Source organism: Anabas testudineus, chromosome 18 (genome assembly GCF_900324465.2).
Source record: "Anabas testudineus chromosome 18, fAnaTes1.2, whole genome shotgun sequence".
Lineage (NCBI taxonomy): Eukaryota > Metazoa > Chordata > Actinopteri > Anabantiformes > Anabantidae > Anabas > Anabas testudineus.
Window position 1 is genome coordinate 24,446,251 of NC_046627.1, and position 22,181 is coordinate 24,468,431.

The window sequence follows — 22,181 nt, forward strand, 5'->3', positions numbered from 1 at the left end:
TCAATACTTTGACAAGGATCTGTAAATCACTTATTTTATACTGCATAGAAACATTCAAATGTATATGTTAAGCGTCCTAACGCTAAGCACAGAAGCACAATTGAATTTACTACGCTATCTTTATTTTTGGCTATTTGAAATAGCACATGGAGCTGTACGAGCTGCACCTGAAGGCGTCATGACAAAAACAAAAAAAAAAAGTCATTTTCGTTGCGACTTGATTTCCAACTTTTTTCTTCAGCTTCTTAAATCATCTGCAGAGTGATAGACGGATCGATAGACAGATCGATAGACAGATCGATAGACAGATCAATAGATCGGTACGGTGACAGTAGAAAACACAGGGTGGCAGCACACGTCGCGGTGAGGCTGCAGCCGTCGCTCCTCCCCTGAAGTAGGCAGGAACCAGCTCGTCTGCTCGACACCTTCTGTAGCTGGAGAGTTTCAGGACGTGTGTGTGAGTCAGTGTGTGTTTATATATATATATATATATGTGTGTGTGTGTGTGTGTCTGAAAACACACTATCGGATATATTACTCTCTGAGTTGAACTCTGTTTCGGGGACTAGTTTTGCGAGTGAAACTCCGACTTGGAGCCTGAGAACAGAGGAGCCGAAGAAGAGTCGGAGCAGCCGGAGGAGGAAAAGGGCGTTCAGAGCAGCGAGGAGCCATGGACGTCCCTGGTATGCAGGTGAGTGGAAAGGTGGATTTCAAGGGGCTTTTTTTTTTATTATTATTATTTTATTTCCGTCCTTTGCTCGTCTTTACAAGGAAACTAAAGCCGTTTCTCGACAGTGGAGGGGACGCTGCGCAGGTACAGGTCGTGCCCTACACGTTTGAAAGTTATTAGCGGCTGGTTTGGTTTGTGTTTGTTGTGTTTTGTTGTGTTTTGCTGTGTTTTGTTGTGTTGAAGCCTCCAGCAGCACTTTTATAAACGAACCGTCTCCGGTGGGCGAAGAAAAGTTGAGCTAATGTAGGAACTAAAGACTAAAAGTCATCTTCATGAGGTTGTACTGAACCGTCTCTCTCTCATAGCGACTTTTGGTGACACATTGGACTTCCCAAATCAGGTTTATCCCTCTTATGGTGTTTATATCTGTTAGAATATCCAAATAATATAGATGTAGTGACGCAGACTGTGACGGTGAGCTCTTGATAATACACCCAGAGGTGACGTACACCTCCATACTGAGTCAGCACTAATCCTATGGTGTTTGAATCGCACGACCTATGATTTTAATCTTCTTCAAACTTTGTAGTCATCTTGTTGTGTTTGGATGTCCCTATAACATCCCTGTAGTGACTTGTGATGTTACTGTTGTTCCCCATATGTAGTTTATAGGGGGCTTAAGATGTTCATATCTATGTGGATGTACCTATGATATTCTAATAAGGACTTATAATTGCACTTTCATACCCTATATTGAGTATTTATTGGTTTTATGGAATGTAAACAGCATATCGCCACATCATTTTCATACATTGACTTTACAAGTGTGTATCCACACTTCAGTTGTCGTATGTAGTCATGTTGACATTATCAGCCGTGTTTACTGTGGCTGTTTATATCTGTTAAGATGTCCCTATAATATGTCTATAATTTTGGCATTTACAGTAAACAACAAAACTAGTATTACCCTGTGTAGTGTCATAAGTATGCCACCTTACAGTAACTGTCATTTCTAGTCGACAAAGAGGCCTAGAAGAAGCTGTGTCACACTTACAGTACCTCCACGAACCTTAAGGTGATCTTGATAAAAACTGATGTCACTTCTTTAGGAGTAAAGATTTTTTTTTCCCAGTGCCTTTATTTAGTCTGGCACACTAGGTTTAACCGACCAGGTCTTCAATATAGCTGACACAGAATGACAGTTTTTGCCATTTTACCTTTATTCTTATATAATATAATCAAACAGAAACGGGTAAGATGGACTAAAGGCTCTAAATGACTTCCTCAGGGCTTCCACAACCAGCATAAAAAGACCAGTTGTAATTTCAAATTAAAGCCAACTGCAGGTTGTAACATAAACTGTGAACACCACAGCTACATCAGTTTGAATGTTGAAGTTTTACGCTCAAATAGTAAAAAGATGACTCGCATCATAAAGAAGCTAGAAGAGAGGTACATTTCCCAACATTAAGATAAAAGAATCAATGTGTATTTGTTGCTTAACAGTGACTCTGCATTGCTTAATGTCTTTCATTCGGATCTCTTGTTGTGTAACTGTAGCATATTCTGCACTTTATCCAGGTTTAACGACAGATTTACACTGACACACCACTTTAACTATGCTGTGGGTTTATTTTTGAGGCTGTGGTGCGTGGTGTAGTTGTACTGAAGTGCATTAAATAAGAGGTGTTTGTAATGTTTTCATCCCTTATTTATGTAAATAGTGGCCAAGATATTAGTATTGGATTGACTTGGATGAGATGGTAAAAGTGTACCCAATGAAGCGGCCAGTGCATGTAGTATCTATTAAAATGCTTTGTAGTATTACACTTCTAGGATTTGGTTTATTGAAGGTAAATCAGTAGATAGACTTGCACTCAACAAGGTGTGTAAGGTGACTTTGTTTGGCTGCCTCTCAGGGTGTATACCTGTGGGACAGGCTGTGTGGCTGTCAGCTAGTAGGTGGGGCGTAAGTGTCACGGGCCATTTAGACAAACGTACACCTGACACCTGCTGCGGCAGCACACAGACTGACAGAAATATCTTGTACCTGCCAAAAGGACCGATGATACATAGGCAGATGTGTTATGCAAGGCTGAAAGAACTTGACACAAAATAAATTAGTTTTGATGAGGGCTGCAACTAATGATTATTTATTCCTCTGCTGCTAATTTGTTTAGATTAATCACTTTGTTTATACAGCTGTGAAAATCTGTCCAAAATATAACTGAAAGTAATGCATTGAAACCTTTTTGTTTAAACAGTCCAGAGCCCCACAAAAAGCCCAACATGTATGCTGATATCTGAAAATAGAAACATTCCCTTATAAAAATAAATTTTTATTTTTATAAGTAGATAATTAAATTAGCATATTAGTCTAAATATGTGAGCCACTTTGGCTTTAGTTAACTTAAAGCTATAAATGAATCAATATTCATTAACAAACAACCAGATGACTGACAAGCCCTGCTTGTTTTCCAGCTATACCCTGCCCTACCCACTGCTGATTACCTGGATCAGGTGTGTTCAGTCAGTCAGAAGCTGGAAGATACCAATTCACTTTCTTTCCCCACTCCACACTTGTCTGAGATGGTGTCTTCCAGTATCTAACTCACTGAAATGAGAGCTGTTAACAGAGGCACACTCATATACAATTATCACTTTGGTTTAGTCTCACAGCTGTAATTGCTGATTCAGCAGCATTAGTTTCCATCCAAACATGTTTAGATGTTTAGATTTAAAACCCTACTACCTGATCAACACCAAACATCAGATAAACAAAGTTAGCAACTGGTAGGTAAAGGGAGAAGGGCATTAAGGGGCTAAAGTGGTGCTTTGTTTGTCAGAAGGTTAAAACAAAAAGGTGAGCAAATAATGGACTTGATTTCAACTTTCTTTGTATTTGCTTGCTGCATATGTAAATAAGCAACCGTTTGTCCGCAAGTTTGCTGTATCACCTTAAAAGGTGATAATCCGTGTTTTCTTTAAAATACCACTAATCCGATAATGTACCTTTTTTCTTTCTTTCTTTTTTCAATGATCATCGCAACATGTTTTAAAAATCAAGCCAGTTCAGCACCTGGACACTTCTACTACGAAGTCATGCTGCTGCTGCTGCTATAGATGCAGTACGTGGTTTAGCTGTCTCCTGCTGAAATATGCAAGGCCTTGTCTGAAAAAGTCATCATCTAGGTGGAAGCCTATGCAGGGATGTTTATCACAAAATCATGTGTCTTTTCAATGCAGTGCCATCTAAGGCCCTGATGATCATGGGCATCCAGCACTGAATTTTGGTCTTGTCCGTTATGCACAGAGATTTTGCTAGATTCTCTGAATCTTTTGATGATATTATGTACTGTAGATGATGCTACGTTCAAAGTATTTGTTTTTTGCAATTTTACTTTGAGGATTCGGCAGATTGAATGATAACAACAGTAATTTGCAATGACAAGTGTATGTACATGTGAAGAGTTGCAGCGCAATTACTTCATCCTCCTATTTCAACCTGACAAGTTTCCACAGGTTAAGCAATTTAGCTGAATTTAATAGTTGTATTAAAGTGAAGTTAAGAGACGTCACAGTTAAACATGTACTTTGGACCTATGAACCACCAAAATGACTCAGTTTGTCCTGAATCTAATCAATAGACAGCACTGTGCTGTTGTGAAATATCTACTGTTGTTGCATCGAAAAGACTGTTTCCACATCCTTTTCCGAAGAAATGTTGCATAATGAAAGAAAGAGCCTAACATTATTTAGAAACTACAGGATTGTTACAGAGCTCCATGATAAGTTGTTCTATTGCGTGTTTATACACTCTGTTATGAACAGTACACGTATTGTCTACCTGCAACATTTGCTACCTTGGACACACCTTTTGTATCAGCTCTAACTGGCAGCCAACTCTAGTGGAGTTGAGCCACCCTGCATGCCAGCATCAGAACATATAACCTGTATGGGGGAAGAAAAAACACATGGGAATACAAGACTACTTAGGGATAGGGATACATCTGATCTTCTGATGTTGTTTTTAAATATGGCTAAATCCATTAATTTTGAGAAATCTTTTTATTGGCTTAACATTAACTTACAGAGAAAAACCTTTGGGGTTCCCTTTAACTTTTGTGTACCAATTTTTCCAGTATAAATCCTGTGCTGATGACAAAAGTTGAAAGGTCCTACTATTGAATAGATTTCTATGCCGGTCTTGTTAGGACTGAACTATTTTACAAAGCTATATAGATAATTTAAAAATTCTTAGTTTAATTCTTTTAAATTACAACACCACAAAATGCAAAAACTCTTTAAAGATCATGCTGTTCCTCGTAGCTAAGAACCAGATACCAATGTTTCCTATAAATAATATGGCCACTTGTTTTGATGATGGGTGGTGTGACTCTGAGAAATCTGCTGTTAGGAGTTGTCCCTTGATTAAACCTGATGACTCAGCTGATATGATGCATTTTGATTACACTTTTATTGTTTAACTGAATGACGACGATACAGTACTGGTCATTTATAGGAAACCCTTACAGTAATTCCACATGGTCAGTTATATAAAAAACACATTTTTCAAATTTTTGCTTGTTCTGTCATACTGGAGAATTGATTATATTAGAAAATGTCCATTATATATATTCTCATAGCCAAACAATTCAGATTCCTTGTTTTATTCAAGGTCCAAATCTCAAGGATATTTATTTTACTGTTATATTTGACAAAGAAAGCATTGAGCCAGTACTGACAGTATTTTTGCTTGAGAAATGACTCAGAGGATAAATTGTTTATCAAAATATTTGGCTGTTAATTTAATGGCAACAGGTTTGTCAATAAGATTGAATAATTGTTGCAGCTCCAGTGGACTTTTGGGTTCTGTCAAATTATAGGAGAACCTTTTCATTTCTGTATACTTTCTAGATACATGACAAATGATTTGATTGTTAAAACAATCAACAGATTGATTGACTGACTCATTTGTAATTTGTTAATTGTCTTATTTTGTTTAGATTCACATATTCTAATTTACATGCACTTAGACGCCTCAGGGAGACTGACAATTTTGGTGCATCAACAGCAATGTGGACGCTGATAGGACCACTGTGGTGAAGAGGAAGCTGAGCCAGAAGGCAAAGCTCTCAGTTTACCACTCAATCAACATTGCAACCCTCACTTATGGTCATGAGCTCTGGGTAACAGCTGAAAAAATGAATACAAGTGACCAAAATTAGGTTCTTCTGAAGGGTGTGTGCATCAGTTTGGTCATCTTGAAGGAGCTTTGAGTAGATCTCCTGTACCCCATGAGGAGGCTTCTTAAATGCCTTACATTTGGCACATCCAACTGGTGGAGCTGGAAAAAGCTGCTGGGTAGAGGGACATCTGGACTACCTTGCTGTGTAGTCAGTGTTCTGCCAATGTGATCTGGTAAGGCTTAGCTGGCAGAAAATGGATGGGTAGACAGTTATGCACTAGGAGGCTGAGACGTACAGAAACGGAGTACACTAAATAAATGATCTGCATTTGATCACATTTATTTTAGCTGAGAAGGTTCTAAATATGCATCTATGAGCCACTTTCAAACCTTAGAAATGGCTTCAATATCTTATAGTGTTAAGGTATTATTTAATATATTTAAAATAAATACTGTCTAAATGCTTAATAAGGGCAAAGTCTCATATTGGTGTAGACCAGAAACAGAGACATTAAGTACAGCAAGCTAAAAGCATTACAAACTTCTCAAAGCACAAGTGCTTTGTGAGCCTGACGCTGAATCCCAGTAGGCTTCAGAGCTGATATTCTCTGCATGACCTCTGAAGTCTCTTGATAAATGAAAACAGAGAAGAGAGGACTTCCTGTGTTTTTGCTGCAGGGAATCAATTTTTTAGTTTCAGAATAACTTTCCCACACTCTTGTTTTGAATCTTTCTGTAACAAATCAGCCTGATTCTTAGGTACAGTACAAACATTGGGTCTCTCAACCATGGTAGACATTGCGAGTAGCAATCTGCAGGCATGTCCACTGAGATGGACCTGATCAAACACCAGGGAGTGTCCTCCTCCTCCTACACTCTGTAATTTTAATGATGGCACCTTTTCAGTGCTTCACTTCTCACAGGCAGGCATCCCGTTGTGACATATTTACAGTCTCCACCCAACTGAAACCTAGAAGTCGCACATTACGTGAGTACTTCTGGGTGAGAAATTATCAGCAGCTTCCAGTCCACTGCTTGTAGTTTTTGATTATGGTGGGTGAGTCATTGTATCTTCATATTTTCCTAGTCCAGTGCTTGAAAGTGGATGGCAAACATCCCCCAGATCTATTGTACCTCACATTTATAGTGTGACGTTTGTGATATCTTATAAAGGATGACTCAAGAGCTAATGTGATGTTTTTGAGTTGAGCTTATAGAAACAGGAAATGTCGTAGAGTGGTCAGATTTTCACATGATGCGTTTGTCTAGAGGTCATTTTTGAGAGTACTGTGTACTGTGGCAAGAACTCTGTGAACCTTTTGGAATTTCATGGTTTTCTGCATTAGCTTTGTCATCTGAGCTTCATCTAAGTTAAGAGTATTAAAAGAGTAGTAAAAAAAAACTTCAGATCTTTCATATTTTTATTGTGAACAACCATAAAAACCTTAAATCGATGCAGAAACCAATGAAATTCTAAGAGTTTCACATACTTTTTCTTGCTACTGTATGTACTTCCTCCTCCAGCAGCTGTGACCTTTAACCTGTAATATACACAGGGTTTTTTGTTTGAATATTTGGACACTACTTGTTAGTAAAATGTGTACACCCTCCCCCACCTCACATACTTACTCACATGCAGAGTTTCCACGACCTTGTCCAAGTTTTCCTGGACAGCTGAATATTTGTGCATTGGACATGCCAGACAGAGTTTAGTGATCTTTAAAACCCAGCTCAGCCTCTCTCTGTCTTTCCTCTTTCCATCAATATAGCTTTGACCTGAAGCTACTTCTTACCACCTGTTTTTCCCGTATCACCACCTAATCCACAGCTGTCACTTATTGTTCGTCTGTCATACTTAAATCATCTGTCTCCTTTTTAAACTGTGACATAAAATATGCTGTCAGGCAAGAGACTAATCAGACAACATTAACGCTGGTTGGTAGATTGGGTCACAACACCTAGAGCATCACAGCTTGCTGCGCGTGGGGCTGTGTGGCCACCAGTCAGTGTCCAGTCTGCCTGGTGCCCACCACAACATCAAAACCAAATCACAAGCATGACATTAGTCCATGGATGTTTGTATCTTAGCATCTATACCATCTAGTCATGTCAAGTATCAAGATGTTGGTCCCCCCAGTAGCCATTTTTCTAGGAAAAGTTTTACAAATGAGAGATATTTGTGTTATTATAAGTTATTATAAATAGAATATCTAATCTTTATTGCTGTAAGTCTGTCTCGTGTGATTTAAATGATCATTATTGGGTTTTTTGCTCTCAGCTGAGGTTTTGTTTGCCACAGTAGCTAGGAGCAGCTGTGTTGAGTCTGACAAGTTTTTTTTATTTATTTATATAATGATCTCTATATAACTTCTTCATCCTGGAAGGATCACAAGGTCTGTGGTGGAGCACGTACAGTTCACAAGTCATTCTCTTAGTTTTAGCAAGTTTTAGAGATATGTTTTTTGTTTTTGGTTTTTGTATGAGGTTTTGTTTTGGTTCTACTCTCACCTTCTAGGCTGGCTAAAGTATCTGCTGATTATCACCCTTTGACACCACCTACATTTAGGATGACAGAAAATTATTATTGTATGGAGAGTGATTTTGTATATGAACTGTCTAGATGTGATGTGTTTTGCTACTTTCTCCTGGGTGGTCTTCAAATCAAAAAAAGAAAAAGAAAAGCCACTTTACTTAATATGTGCTCTGAATGATATAGAAAGAGTTTAATTTAGTTGTCTGCTGTTCTTTCTGTTGGGAACTGCACAATATTTTGTGTAGCAATATAAAAACAGACTGATGTGGTTGTTTACATATGAAACATTTCAATTTGACAGCTACCTGGAAAGTTCAGTCTGGAAAATATTGATATTTCGGATGCTGAAACAAGTTTTTTTGTATTTAGGGATCATCAGGAGGGCTGTAACAATTGCAGATCTGAATTTCTCACAAAGCAAACTGCTGGAAAATGGTCTGTAAATTCAGCAAGTTATCAATATGTTATTGTTGATGAATCCCTGCCTTCTGCCTTCAATGGACAGGAGCAGGTCATGCAGCATCTATGTGTGTGTACATATCTAGGCCTACTCAACATTAGCATGCTGGCATGCTAACAATAGTATTTATGTACCAACTCAAAGAGCCACTAGTATGAATGTACTCTTACTCTTGTTTTTATGCCTCTACACAGGCGATAGGACACGTTATGTTCTTGTGAACGTGATATTTAAGGAATGCTTGGAAAGAATTTCTTCAAATTTGGCTAAAATATCAACTTGGACTCAATGAACTGTTTAGATTTTGTTGGCCAAACATCAGGGTCAGAGTCACCTTATGTTCTTTTAAGAGTGTGTTATTCTCTTGTTTTGCTTAGAGAAAGGGTTTTACTCTTGTACCACAGATTGTGTTTTCTGTCTAGTGATCCTGCTAGCTGGTTAACAATCTCAGAGTTTGTTCAAGTTAATGGGTGGACAGTAAAGACGCACACAACAAGAATGTTTAAGCGTGTTCTTTCCTGTCTCTTAATAATTTTCACTGTACTTCTTTGAAGGTAACATAAAGCTGTGTTGTTTACAATACAGTATTTATCGGCATGAGCAATATAATCTAAACACAGCTCTTGACATTGTGTCTTTGGTTAAACGTTAACATGAAACAGCTCTTTCAGTCTGGTAGGTACGTTTGTTTACATTTGTGTAATTCTCCTTGAATGCACCTAACTGATAAGTTAAATTAAAAGGTTCTCAGTCTGTCTGTCTGACAGCCATGTGAAGATTATTTACCCTCACGTGAAACATTAACTGGAAGATTTTTTTCCTGAACTGTGAAACATGGCATTTTGGCAAGATGTTTTTGTATCTCTGTCGTCTTAAGGGTAGAGATGGCTACAGAATTTATTGTAACAGAACAGCCCATATAGTCAGTAATGATTAAGCCAACTTTGAATGTTTAACTTTAATCTGACTTTCAGCTGTTGTTCTTTCACCATGCTGAGACAGAGGTCAAAGTGTAGCTTCTCAGGTTTATATGATCCCTCTCTGCAAGTTCAGTCTGTGAAGCTTGATTATTTCTGTTTTTTTTTTTTTTTTTTTTTTTTTTGTATCTGTTTTAATGTTTTTATTTCAACACATTTTAGCCAGTAAAAAGTGTCATTTCAATAGGAAAATTATATCATGGCCTCAATATTTTCACAGACCTGAGGACAAAATCTGCAAAAATGTTCCTATTTGAAGTAAAATAAAGGTTGATATTGGCACAAATTAAGATTGGAGTTGTTTCAACTATTTATCAATACTGTAAATGTGAAAACACTTATCAGAAATTATCATGGCCGTATTCAGACATGTATCTTTGTTATAATAACTTACTCAGTGGAGATATTTTAAGTATTCTTGCTGTTTTGCAGTAACAATGATGAGTTGTAGTCTACATTGATAACATTTGCTTGAGTGTCCGAATTTTCTCAAAAGTCATAATTTTTAGGGAATAATATTATGCAATTACCTGTGTTTATAAAGTCAGAAGATAGTGAAAAGTGGCATGGCACAATCAGTTAATGGCTTTTTTCTTTTTTTTTTGTATTTATAAAAATGACGTTGCATTCATATCTACATTTGAGAAGCTGGAACAAGTAAATTTTGGACATTCTTATCAGATAAAAACTGTCAAATGGCTAGAAAATCAGTGTGTTTTGCCTCTACACAGCAGTCTCTTTTAAACCCCCCAGTTTTGTAGTCATATTTTCCAGCAGCAGTCCTGTTAGGTGTTTAGTTAACACTCAGGAGAAGTGAGTCAACTTCACCTTCACTTTTTGTTTTGTTTTTTTTAGGTTTAAATAATTGGGTTTTCTGTAGAAATCTGCATTAGATTCACTTCTTTGGCAGGACAGGAACCTGCATATAGATGGTTCCTCATCTTAAATCATAATTTGGCTATTATTTAGACTCTTTGTATTTAGATAGCAAGAAGTCCGGCTTCTTTTTTTTTTTTTTTTTTTTCCAACTGAAAATGGACAACTGCAGTCTTACATGAGAAAAAACAAATTATTATTGAACGTTAATGTTAGGTAAGGCCGCAGAGAGCTTACCACAGTGTTTCTGTTTCGTTATGTACAGTACTGGCAAAAACCTGCACACAAAATCTAATTAAAGAGCTGTCAATCAAAAAATTATTTTTTTACTTTAAAATAAATGCAAGTAGAGAAAGTAAGAGTGAGTTCTCAGTCGCTCACACCCTGGGGAATCCCCATTGTTGGCTTTTATATTATTGCATCATTACTAATATCAAACAAATGGTTTTTGCACTTCCTTATTGGCTCGAGCGGAATCATGACGCATGTGGCTACGTTTTCTCTGGATGACACGCAAAGAAGGCTATTACACTATGATGTTATTTTTACCTTTAAGTATTTAGCCAAATTTAGACTGCACCAGGCATGTTTAATAAACACATTCCCCTCCCCATTTTCAATATAGATTTCTATAAAGCTTTACGAAATCATAAGCACCTTCCTTCTATATGTTTAATTTTATACATGTATTATAATTTTTCCTTAAGTTACACGTGACACTTTCATACATTGTGTTTAGGACCATCATTGTAAAGACCAAACAGGCTTTTGTATAGTATTGAGTTACATGGTAATTCCCATGTTATTGTGTATTTTATCTCTCTGTTCTTCTGTGTGCTCTGTCTCTCATCTGTACTTGTTCTAATCCATTTTCTCTTGGTCTTTCTACACCAAGCTAAAAGTATCATTAGACGGTAACCACTGTATTTACTGACAGGGTGTGGCAGCGTTGTGGGTACTGTGTTGTGACTGTTCCTTTTTTTAGTTCAGAGAGGAAACTCAACCAGCATCATAGGAATATCATACGCTTCTGTGGGTGTGTTTATTAACCTCTCAAACAACTCTTGGGAATTTAAGAACACATTGTGTGTGTTTACATCTTGACTCCTGACTTGCATAGCAACTGCTTGTTAAGGCCACGATGGCAGAATTATAAACACAAACTCTCCATAGTACATACTGACAGGGAACAGACTTACTTTGCTGCATTTATTATAGTGTGTGTGTGTGTGTGTGTGTGTGTGTGTGTGTGTGTTATACAAAAAGCAATAACAGATCTATATGACGATTCTTTGACAATTCCTTATGGTGTCTGTTCATGACACCTGCACTCAGACACAATCTGTGCCAACTGGGTTATTACAGCGATGCTTTTCCCCCCACTGTTACTTTAGATATTATTTTTCTGTGCAGGCCTCAACCTATTTGAGATGAACCACACAGTACATGCTCCGAGCTGACACTAGCAAACTGAACGAGTCAGATTTGTTAATTGAACCATTCCACCACATTATTTACACTTCACACAAACCTCGACAGTTACAGTTGGAGCCAGTCCACAGACCCCGCATATGCCTCTCAAAACTGAAACACAAACTGCTATGTTGCTGCAAAAAAAGGCAACACGCTTGGACAAGATCTCCAGTGCTGTAAATGTCAATAAGTGTTACTGGAGTAGCAATCCTTAAATCGGAAACAGAAATGTTGATTTTTTTTTTTTTTTTAACTATTCCTAGTAGTGTCCTACCTGTCAGATGATGATGATGATGATTACTTTAGGCTAGGTGGCAGGGGTGTTGTGGTTTTGTCCGGCCGATCTGTAACACAAGCCAGGAAGTTTCAATATGTGTTTAAAGGAACAATATGTGTTTAAAAGACGTACAGTGGTCAGCTAAATGGAACCAGACTAGGCTTTGGAGTTGGTCCATGACATGGTAGTTTAACTTAACTCAATGCTAGTTATGAAATTTGCAGTAGTTATGGTCTCCTGAGCATTAATGCTCCTGAGGATTTCAGTGACTCTGACTTTTACATTTTTCCTCTAATACAACAATGAGACAAAAATGTTCATTTCCACATTAAATATCAAGTATTTGTTGAGCTCTGCTTTGCTAAAAGAAAGAGGGAAAGAACGCTTTGATTTAATGATCTTGTGGCCTTTTTCTGGCGTCACACTCAGGGCAAAAACTAAACATAAAAATCTGTGTTTAAACCCCAGTAGTCACTTTTTGATCTCAATGTAATGCATATTTTAGAAAAGCCTGTTTAAATGTGATATCATATGGCATTTATTTAAAAGCACAAGTGGGGGGAAAAAAAGGACATTTATGAACTCTTGATGATGTTTATTCCTGTAAAAGAGCTGCCTTTGAGTTTTACAACCGCAGCAGTAACAAAGAGCGTACAGTTTAGGAAATGTAAGTCAGTGGAAAGCCGTCAGAGATAAGTGTGTGTGTGTGTGTGTGTGTGTGTGTGTGTGTGTGTGTGTGTGTGTGTGTGTGTGTGTGTGTGTGTGTGTGTGTGTGTGTGTGTGTGTGTGTGTGTGTGTGTGTGTGTGTGTGTGTGTGTGTGTGTGTGTGGTCAGGCAGCTGCGTGTGTTCAGTTCCTGTTATCTTTAACTGTCATGCTTGTTTCCTTTTGAGTTTTATGGCTTGTCTGTAGCTCTGTGGTGACAACATTGCAGTCATGTTGCAAAGTTGTGTGTATGTGTGTGTACATGTATGTATGCATGTGAACAAAAAATAGGGAATATGGAACTCGCACTTGTGTAATTTAAGTAGTAAACCTTTTTTTCTTACATTAACAGAAGTTAATAGAAATATTTTTTTAAGAATCATGATATTGTGTGACCTTCTCTTGTCTTTTTCTCCTCAGAGTACTCAGCTTGATCCAGAGGAGTTATTCACCAAATTGGATCGGATTGGAAAGGGATCTTTTGGAGAGGTGTGTGTCTGTGTGTGCTGAAGCCATTTATTACTGTATGTGCAAAACTGTATGTGTCATTTCTGCTTTAATAGTCTTTACACCTTTTCCTTCTTTCTCTGTCTCTCTTCTAATTCCTCCAGGTGTTTAAAGGGATCGATAATCGCAGTCAGAGTGTTGTTGCCATAAAGACCATTGATCTAGAGGAAGCGGAGGATGAGATTGAGGACATCCAGCAGGAGATCACAGTTCTCAGTCAGTGTGACAGTCCCTACATTACCAAGTACTACGGCTCCTACCTGAAGGTGAGACAGCCTCCATGTTTTCATTCTCTCCAGCTGATCTGTGTCACAAGGATAGAAATTGCTCTGGATTGTTTTATGGCAAAAAACAAGGCCAAACATATAGATGAAAGTGGACTGTGAGATAATGGCGTGATGTGGTCCTGACATTTGTAAAAGTCATTGCGTAATTAGTATGTTCCCAGAACAGCTGTTAATGCAGGTGTTCCTGGAAACAGGTCATCCATAAGCTCATTTGCATTTCCTATCTTCTATCTCTTTCAGGGCAGTAAACTATGGATCATCATGGAATACCTTGGTGGGGGTTCAGCGCTCGACTTAGTGAGTGTTAGGGTTAAACAGATTATAACCTGACTTTACTTCGTCTCTCTGTGCTGAGAAAATAAGATGCCTTCAATTTAAGTCTTGAATAAAGCAACTAGAGCTGTGCAATTTCCTCAACAAGTGAAAAAGTGCTGTTTTTATACCTTTTGAATTCGTGCATGTGGCCTTTATAGAGTTAAATCTCAAATGATCCTCCCTGTAAAGGTTTTTTTTTTCTTTTTCTAAAAGACGGCTGTTGTAGTGCCACCTTCTGGACAATAATCCCCTCAATTTAGTTAGCTGGGTATACCTATCTAATCTACTAGTCTGTGATGTTTGGTGGGTTTTTATTTTATCCGTGTTCAACTTTACAAAAAATTAAAATAAAATATACAATATACCACAGTACATCTAATCCTTAGGTGTGTTTGTGTGTGATGTTCTGTCATGAATGCAAGTGAATAGGGTGTGTTTGAGTACCTACGTAGGGCCTTCACCATAGCAGTGAGTGTTTTATGTCTGTGTCATCTCTTGTTTTTCTGTGTATACGCACAGCTGCGGGCGGGTCCGTTTGACGAGTCTCAGATTGCCACAATGCTCAAGGAGATCCTAAAGGGGCTCGACTACCTGCACTCTGAGAAGAAGATCCACAGAGACATCAAGGGTAAAGATGGGATTAAACACATTATTGCTGCCCTCATTGTAAAGATCAGCTCGAGGCCTTGACTAGCTGCTAACTGCTTTGTAGAAAATAGTACTCTGGTGATTTAGTATTATACACACCAGAAACTGGGGGATTTAACAAAGAAGTAACAAATCCTTGGATCCTACACTCATCAGCCTCTTGTTATAAATTAGATAACTCAAACCTTACAATTAAGGTCAGGATGTGTGTCATTTCTGGCTTTGGCTCCTGCAAGTTGACAAAATTCAGGTATACCGTACATCTGACCCACAAAACAAGAATGAATAGGCTGAAAGCATTACTATTGATTTTCTGTATATTCACGCACAATATCAACAGTATGTGTAGCTTTTCCAGTGGTGCTGGGTTCTAACTCAGCTTTAATATGGAGACTCAAGTTTGACTTGTAAGATGATAACTCCAGTGCGACTTCTTTCATAAGTATTTAAGCATGTTCCTTAAAAGTCAAAGATTTAAAAGATTTATACAATAGAAAAAGTGCCACTGCCTCTGAATAGCTGAAAACTAAGCTTGTTTTCAAAACCTGATTTGTGTAGATTGGAAGTGTGTATTTTTTCTCATCAGTTTCATATATTGTATGTTTTATCTATATTATTGGGACATCACCATTGTCCAAACAGCTAGTACATTGGACATCATGTGTATTTAGGTAGATAAAATTAATTATGTTTGATAATACTACTCTATAGCTGCAAACGTCCTGCTGTCGGAGCATGGTCAGGTGAAGCTGGCGGATTTCGGAGTGGCAGGTCAGCTGACGGACACACAGATCAAGAGGGAGACCTTTGTGGGAACGCCATTCTGGATGGCTCCAGAAGTCATCCAGCAGTCTGCCTATGACTCCAAGGTCAGATACAAATTTATTTATTAATGCAGTCATTCAGGCCCTCAATAAACACAGTCGCGTACACGAGTCTCTGGGCTGATATATATGATATAAAGTTGTCCTGTTCATCTCAGTCATGCCTTTGAGGCAAATTTGTGATTTGAGCCAATAGCAAAACGTGTGAAGAAAAAGAAATCTTATACATTATTCACAAGTTGGGTTTGACGGACAGTCAAACAGACCTTTTTGCTCCCCAGTCAAGTTACAATCCACTCAGCAGTTTCACTGGCCATAATTTTGTTGTTGGGAATGTTTTACATTATTGAAGCAGACTATGGTGTGCTAAGATTTACAACCTTATTAAATGTAAATGACCACAATAGTGTACACACCCAAATTGTGACTACTTATAAAAACTACTTTAAATTGTATTAGTCGACCTAGTACTAGGCCACTTAATGTATTTCACTTTACAGTTTCTCACACCCACACAGGAGCACAGACCTCGTTTTGTCATTTATATGGTTGTTAAAGTAAATTTGTGCCTGACGTCAAGGTTTCATTTCTTGTTTATGCTGTGGACGGTGAAGCTGCTCTGTAGTATTTTAAGTACTCAATGTCAAAAGCTGGGTGCTATTTTTACATATCGCCGTAGCAACTACTCAGCCACATGGATTTATTGTGTTTGGCTTTGAGGTCATTTGCATGACTTTCAGAGTCATCTTAGATTTACATTATTTGCATGTAATGGAAACACACCGATTGTTTTGGTGTATGTACACAGGAATAGATTCTGGTGATTTTGCTCTGTCTCTGACCTCTAATCTTAACCCTAAACATGTCCGCTTTTTTCTATTTAACCTAGACAACTTCAATAATATATGTACACAAGTCAAACTGTTACAGTCAGCTGCAGCTGCTACAGTCAAGTACACACACACACACACACACACACACACACACACAAATACATGCACGAGTAAAGGGCAGGGTTCAATAGCTGGATGTGATACCCAATACCAAAGTAAACAAGTGTCTTTATGAGATTACACAATAAGGTGACGTTTACTGAACTGCTTTCTTTGTTTCAGTACATGTCTGACAAAGGTGTGTGTGTGCGTGCGCGTGTGTGCGTGCGCGTGTGTGCGTGCGCGTGTGTGCGTGCGCGTGTGTGCGTGCGCGTGTGTGCGTGCGCGTGTGTGGTCATGGTGTCAGAGATCAAACACGACAGAAATGCTCATGAATTGATGAATGATTCTCTGGAGGCAGAACAGCAACATAAAATGCATGGACCTGGAAGAAGAATGAGACTAATTCTGAAAATCCAAAGGCAAAAATTACCAAGCATTCAAGTCGTGTCTTATTATTATCGTACTACTTTTCTTAGTTTTCCTATTGTTAACAATAATGGCACAGTCATAAAGGTATAGAGCATATTAAATAGATGTGGATTAGCGTAGTCCGTTTCTTATTTTCAAATTGGTGAAAGTCGTATTCGTAGTCGTCTTCTACAGTATAAATGGAAGAAAGACAAATACCAAAGACGGTTTGCAGACACCACTGAGATGACAACTAATGAATGATGTAACTTGATTAGTTAGAACAAGCTCACAAAAAGACACTGTGCTTTAGTGAGACTGTCTGCGTGTGCGTCTGTATGTTTCTGATGCCTGATTTAACATCAGACTTCCTGTACTGAGAAATCTTCATGTGTCATTTGTACCATTAAAATGGCGACCTTGTGGACTCAAACAAACATTTTGATATAACGGTAACTGACCAAACCATACTGTGACAATAACTTTAGTCAAATAATTAGGCTTAAAACGACTCGGAGCTGGGTTAAATACACCAAATATAACAGTGATGTCTGGGGATTTAAGAAGCAGTATATTTATGACAAGGGAGGAGGAGCTGCTATTTCAGATTTTTATCATCACATCTCAAAAGACTCACAATGCTTGAAAATACTATAGGTTAATGTTATGATCAGTAGTCCTTGCAGTCCAGGGATCCTTGCAACTCTATTGGGGAGATAATTAAGCAGTGTGTCTTTAACTGTAACACAAACCAAAGCCATATTGGAACTAAACTAAGCAAAGGAATAAGAACAGAAAGGCGTAAGAAAGGTATGAATCCTCTTACGTAAGTATTGCCATGGAATCAAAGCGCTCTTTTTGGTTGCAAGACAAAAAGTGATGTGTGTTGCAGTGTATGCACACTTCTGCTATGTGCTGCCATATGGTTGGTGGGTAACGATAATGGAGGTCACGAAGTTAACAGTTAAACAGTGACCAAGCAACCTGTTGTAATGTGAGTGCCTGAACAGCTCTGCAATGACCAGAGTGTGTGTGTGTGGGGGTGTGTGATAAGGAGGGAGAGATCATGTCTTCTTCTTACCTGGACTAACACATGGTCGTTGGAGCAAGTTGAGAAGAGGTGACATTCAAACTGTGTGCACCTGTATTTGGCGTATGTGTGTGAGTGTTCTTGTCCAAGCTGACATATGGTTAGTGGGTGTGACAGCCGTCGAGCAAACAGAAAGTCTGCCTCACTTCTCTGATCCAAACCACCTGACTATGTTTGCATGCTGTGTAAACTCTATTCCAAACAGCGAAACAAGCAAACAAACCTACCAGGCTGTCACAAAGTCGCACTAAAATAAAATAATCATACATACATGGAGATATCTATATATCCTTAAACACTGAGGAACTACTGACTGTAATTTAGTTACACTAAAAACCATGTAGCTTGATTTGTAGTCAGGTAAAATTTTGTTGTAGGAAAACAAAGCTATTCAGCCTCTTGGGCAGCTTTTTAAAGTCACCGGTAAAAGGTTTGTGGTTTAGTCTGTTTTTTTTTTTCCTCGACAGCAGCAGTGGTCAGTTTGAATTCACTGCAGTTAACCGGCTTGATAATTGTCTCAAATTACAGCAACCTGAGAATGAGTGTTTCCCTGTTGTGAGACTGACATGACTCCTGACTCAACGGACACTGTAAAGACATTATGGCATAACTGAGCACTGAGTCTCTATTTTTTATTGCTGACTGTTGACTGTTACCAGGTGCAGTGATTCCAGATCTTTTTTCTGCAGCACATGTTTAATCTCGACTGCGTTTGTGTCTCCAGGCTGACATTTGGTCCCTGGGCATCACCGCCATTGAGCTCGCCAAGGGTGAACCTCCGAATTCGGACATGCATCCGATGCGAGTGCTGTTCCACATTCCCAAATCTCCTCCTCCAACGCTGACTGGAGATTTTTCTAAGAGTTTCAAAGAGTTCACTGAAGCCTGCCTCAACAAGGACCCTACCTTTGTAAGACGCACACAAATCTAGCTCCTTGTTGACAAGTTACACCACTACAATGCAGTTTAAACATTGTCTGCCAGGCTTAATCCTCTTCTGCTTCGGATTCTTTTTAATCCAGCCTCTCTTTTGTTTGCAGTTACGTCTTGCTGCCCTCTTGTGGAGTATCTCTTAAAACTGTGAAGCATCTCCTCTTTCTTCTTCCTCTTCTGTCTTTACTGATTTCTCTTTTTCTCTTCTTCCTCCACATCTGAAACATGTGAGAAACTGTCTAGGAATGAAGATTTTGAAGTTTATTGTTTAGAGTATATTTTTCTCTCTGTTCTTTGTGTGCAGCGTCCCACAGCGAAGGAGCTCCTTAAACACAAGTTCATCGTCAAACACTGTAAGAAGACGTCCTACCTCAGTGAGTTGATTGACAGGTACAGGAGGTGGCGGGAGGAGGGGCATAGCGACAGCAGCTCTGAAGACTCTGACGGGTAATTTGCTTTTGTTACTGCAAAACATAGTTTTCAGGCTCAGAGGATCTCAGATTGTAATCATTAAAATTCTCCTACTTTAAAGTAAAGTAAAATTTTAGCAAGGAGAAGGTAGAGAGTGTCTACCTAAACCTAAACATCTAATCTGTCACATTTTTGTTTTTGTGTTTAAATATAACTACATACGTGGCCACAAGCTCATTGAGTAATGCTTGTGTATTTGTGTTAATTTTGTGTGTAAAGTGAATCCAGTAATAAGGAGAACAGTGAGTCTCCTGAGTGGTCCTTTACCACAGTCCGTAAGAAGAAGACCGAGGGCAGGAAGGTCCTCAATGGAACGGTCAGTAGCATCTGTGTGTGTGGCAAAAGTAATAAGATCAATGACATGCATGTACTTTAATATGAGTGAACAAAGGCTAACAGAAAATACTTGCTGTCATTATGTGGAAGTCACATGTCTTGTTCACATTGTTTTTTCTCTTGTTTTATCATCATCATCATCATCATTCATCTCTTCATCTGCACAGGGTCAGGATCAGCTTAGTAAATCTGCAAGTCTGACCACAGTCATCTCTCCTGTCTTCACTGAGGTTGGTTCACAAGTTAGCAGATTTGTAGGGTGTTTACTGCACACCCTGTGTCTAAGTTCCTGGATATGTGTAAAGACAACCAACAGTGTGGGGAATGAAAATATCCCTCTTAATATGAAATAAAAACTGTGTATCAAAACAAAAGGAAGCTCCAGAGCAAAACTAGACCAGATAGAGAAAGAGAGAGGTGAGATTAGAATTGCCTCAGTAATGGCCACCTCGAATAAATAATGAAGAAAACTTAACAACAAACAGACATGGGGCATATTTTAGCAATGATGGTTGTCACCTAGAGACATTCGTAGTGGGAAACATGCCTGTGTTATGGGAAGTTACAGTGAGCTGATGGCTGTGTGCTTCTCTATATAGCTCTGAAAAAATAAATCGAGTACCAACAAGCATGTAGCCCATACTTAATAGTCACTGTTGTAAGAAATGCTGAGGTGCCCCAGTGCAGCTGCACCTCCAGAAAAGTCAAAAGAAAATGTCTATATTAATTTAACAAAAATGTTTTCTTCTAACTTAATCTCCCTACACAACCTAATCTACTTAAATGCTGTTCCTGTATTGACAGGATGTAATACTGGTGGAGAAATAGGAAATAGAAAATTTTCTAGAAATAGAAATAGTTGACCTAAAACTGTAAAATGTACTATGTAATATTTTTGCTTTTTAAAAATTACCATAACACGATTATTAAAACCTATGTATATGTATGTGAGTGTCATTAAAACAATAGTTTGAACATTACCTTCTTGTTCACTAAGCACTATGCCAAACACTGTGTTCCTTTTATACTATTGCTTGCTTTCCGTGTGTGATGTTAATGTCAGAATCATTTTATTGTCTTGCAGCTGAAACAGCAGCACAAGGAGCACTCTGAGCAACGATTGGCTATTGAGGAGCTGGAACGCAACATCAGATTGGCTGAAGAGGTCTGTCCAGGTATCACGGACAGGATGGTCACACATATTATTGCCAGGTACCAGAAGTACGTACACCATTTCCTAAATTGGTCTCATCTTTTGCTCCTTCCTGTTTGTTTCTTCTCCTTTTTTCTTTCTTACTTCTCACATTATTGCCTAATTTGTTTTACTTCTTCTTTTCTTTTGTTATTGTTTTGAGTTGTTAAGTTAATATCTTGCTGGGTCATACTATAGAGGAAATCTGTTAAAATCTAGGTTTAGGAACTTATTTATTTTGTAAGATATTGTTCTCATCAAAGTGCTTAAATTAGTTTCTTTGCATCAAATAATAAACGCACAGAAAACCTCAGACAAGGTGGGAGTATTATGAATTCTGTAAGACTGGAGTAATCAATTTCTTTTATAATTAGTGAGTTGTAAGGTGTCTAAATGTCAGTGAAATATGACAATAATTAGTCTATATTTAAACCTCTGCATTTACTGCTATAGAAAACTGGGAAACGTAAACAAATATTTACATTTGAATGGCAGGATCAATGAGTTTTGGGTATTTTTGCTTGATTGATTACTTGTTAAATAAACTATTTAAATATTTGGTTTATTGATTAATCAGATAATAAATTGTAGCTCTAGAGTAGGAGTGGGCTTAGGTATAAAAATGAAATCACTAAGGGACCAATATCATCATTTGCTTACCAAATGTGCTCTCCCTCAGGTTCACCACCAACTGAAGCACAAATTGCTTGACAAAGGAAGTACGTACAATGAAGAGACTGTGTCTCCACATGGTGACGCTGCTGGATGATTGGAAACAGAGGAAATTTGCTGTGCAATGTCTCCTCTCTGTACACACACATCTCACACACCTGCACACACACACTACTAATGTAATATATACAGTACACTATATATTATGTATATTTTCACTGCTGCTGGTTAAGATCCTTTTTCTCCACAAACTAGGTTTAAAAGACAGCTGCATATTTGAATTGAATTTTTGAAAGTACAGTTTGAGCTGCAGGTACCTGTCCTACTTAAATAATACTTAAAGCTCTAAATGTTTTCTAATCTTTCACAATTGCCATTATGTGCCTTAATTCTTTATGCAATCAG

General features: G+C 38.2%; 1 protein-coding gene across 2 annotated transcripts; it reads left to right on the forward strand.

Moving 5' to 3' along the window:
- The first annotated feature begins 431 nt into the window (after nucleotides 1-431).
- Nucleotides 432-22,181, forward strand: stk26 (serine/threonine protein kinase 26). 2 transcript variants are annotated; one of them, XM_026352777.1, is made up of 12 exons: nucleotides 432-691; nucleotides 13,579-13,647; nucleotides 13,770-13,931; nucleotides 14,193-14,249; nucleotides 14,787-14,895; nucleotides 15,627-15,784; nucleotides 18,897-19,082; nucleotides 19,410-19,552; nucleotides 19,796-19,892; nucleotides 20,080-20,142; nucleotides 20,997-21,124; nucleotides 21,784-22,181. In XM_026352777.1, the coding sequence occupies exons 1-12, from the start codon at nucleotides 671-673 to the stop codon at nucleotides 21,797-21,799; spliced, it is 1,209 nt and encodes a 402-aa protein (XP_026208562.1). In that variant the 5' UTR covers nucleotides 432-670; the 3' UTR covers nucleotides 21,800-22,181. The 2 variants fall into 2 exon arrangements, with proteins under 2 accessions (XP_026208562.1, XP_026208561.1); XM_026352776.1 differs by having other exon boundaries at nucleotides 433-691; nucleotides 20,997-21,133.

What these genes read in the sequence shown, in the direction of transcription:
- stk26 (XM_026352776.1), top strand. Translation starts at nt 671, where the DNA reads ATGGACGTCCCTGGTATGCAG. An exon ending in ACTACGGCTCCTACCTGAAG is followed by an intron (nt 13,932 to 14,192) that starts GTGAGACAGCCT and finishes TATCTCTTTCAG; the next exon opens with GGCAGTAAACTATGGATCAT. An exon ending in GATCCACAGAGACATCAAGG is followed by an intron (nt 14,896 to 15,626) that starts GTAAAGATGGGA and finishes ACTACTCTATAG; the next exon opens with CTGCAAACGTCCTGCTGTCG.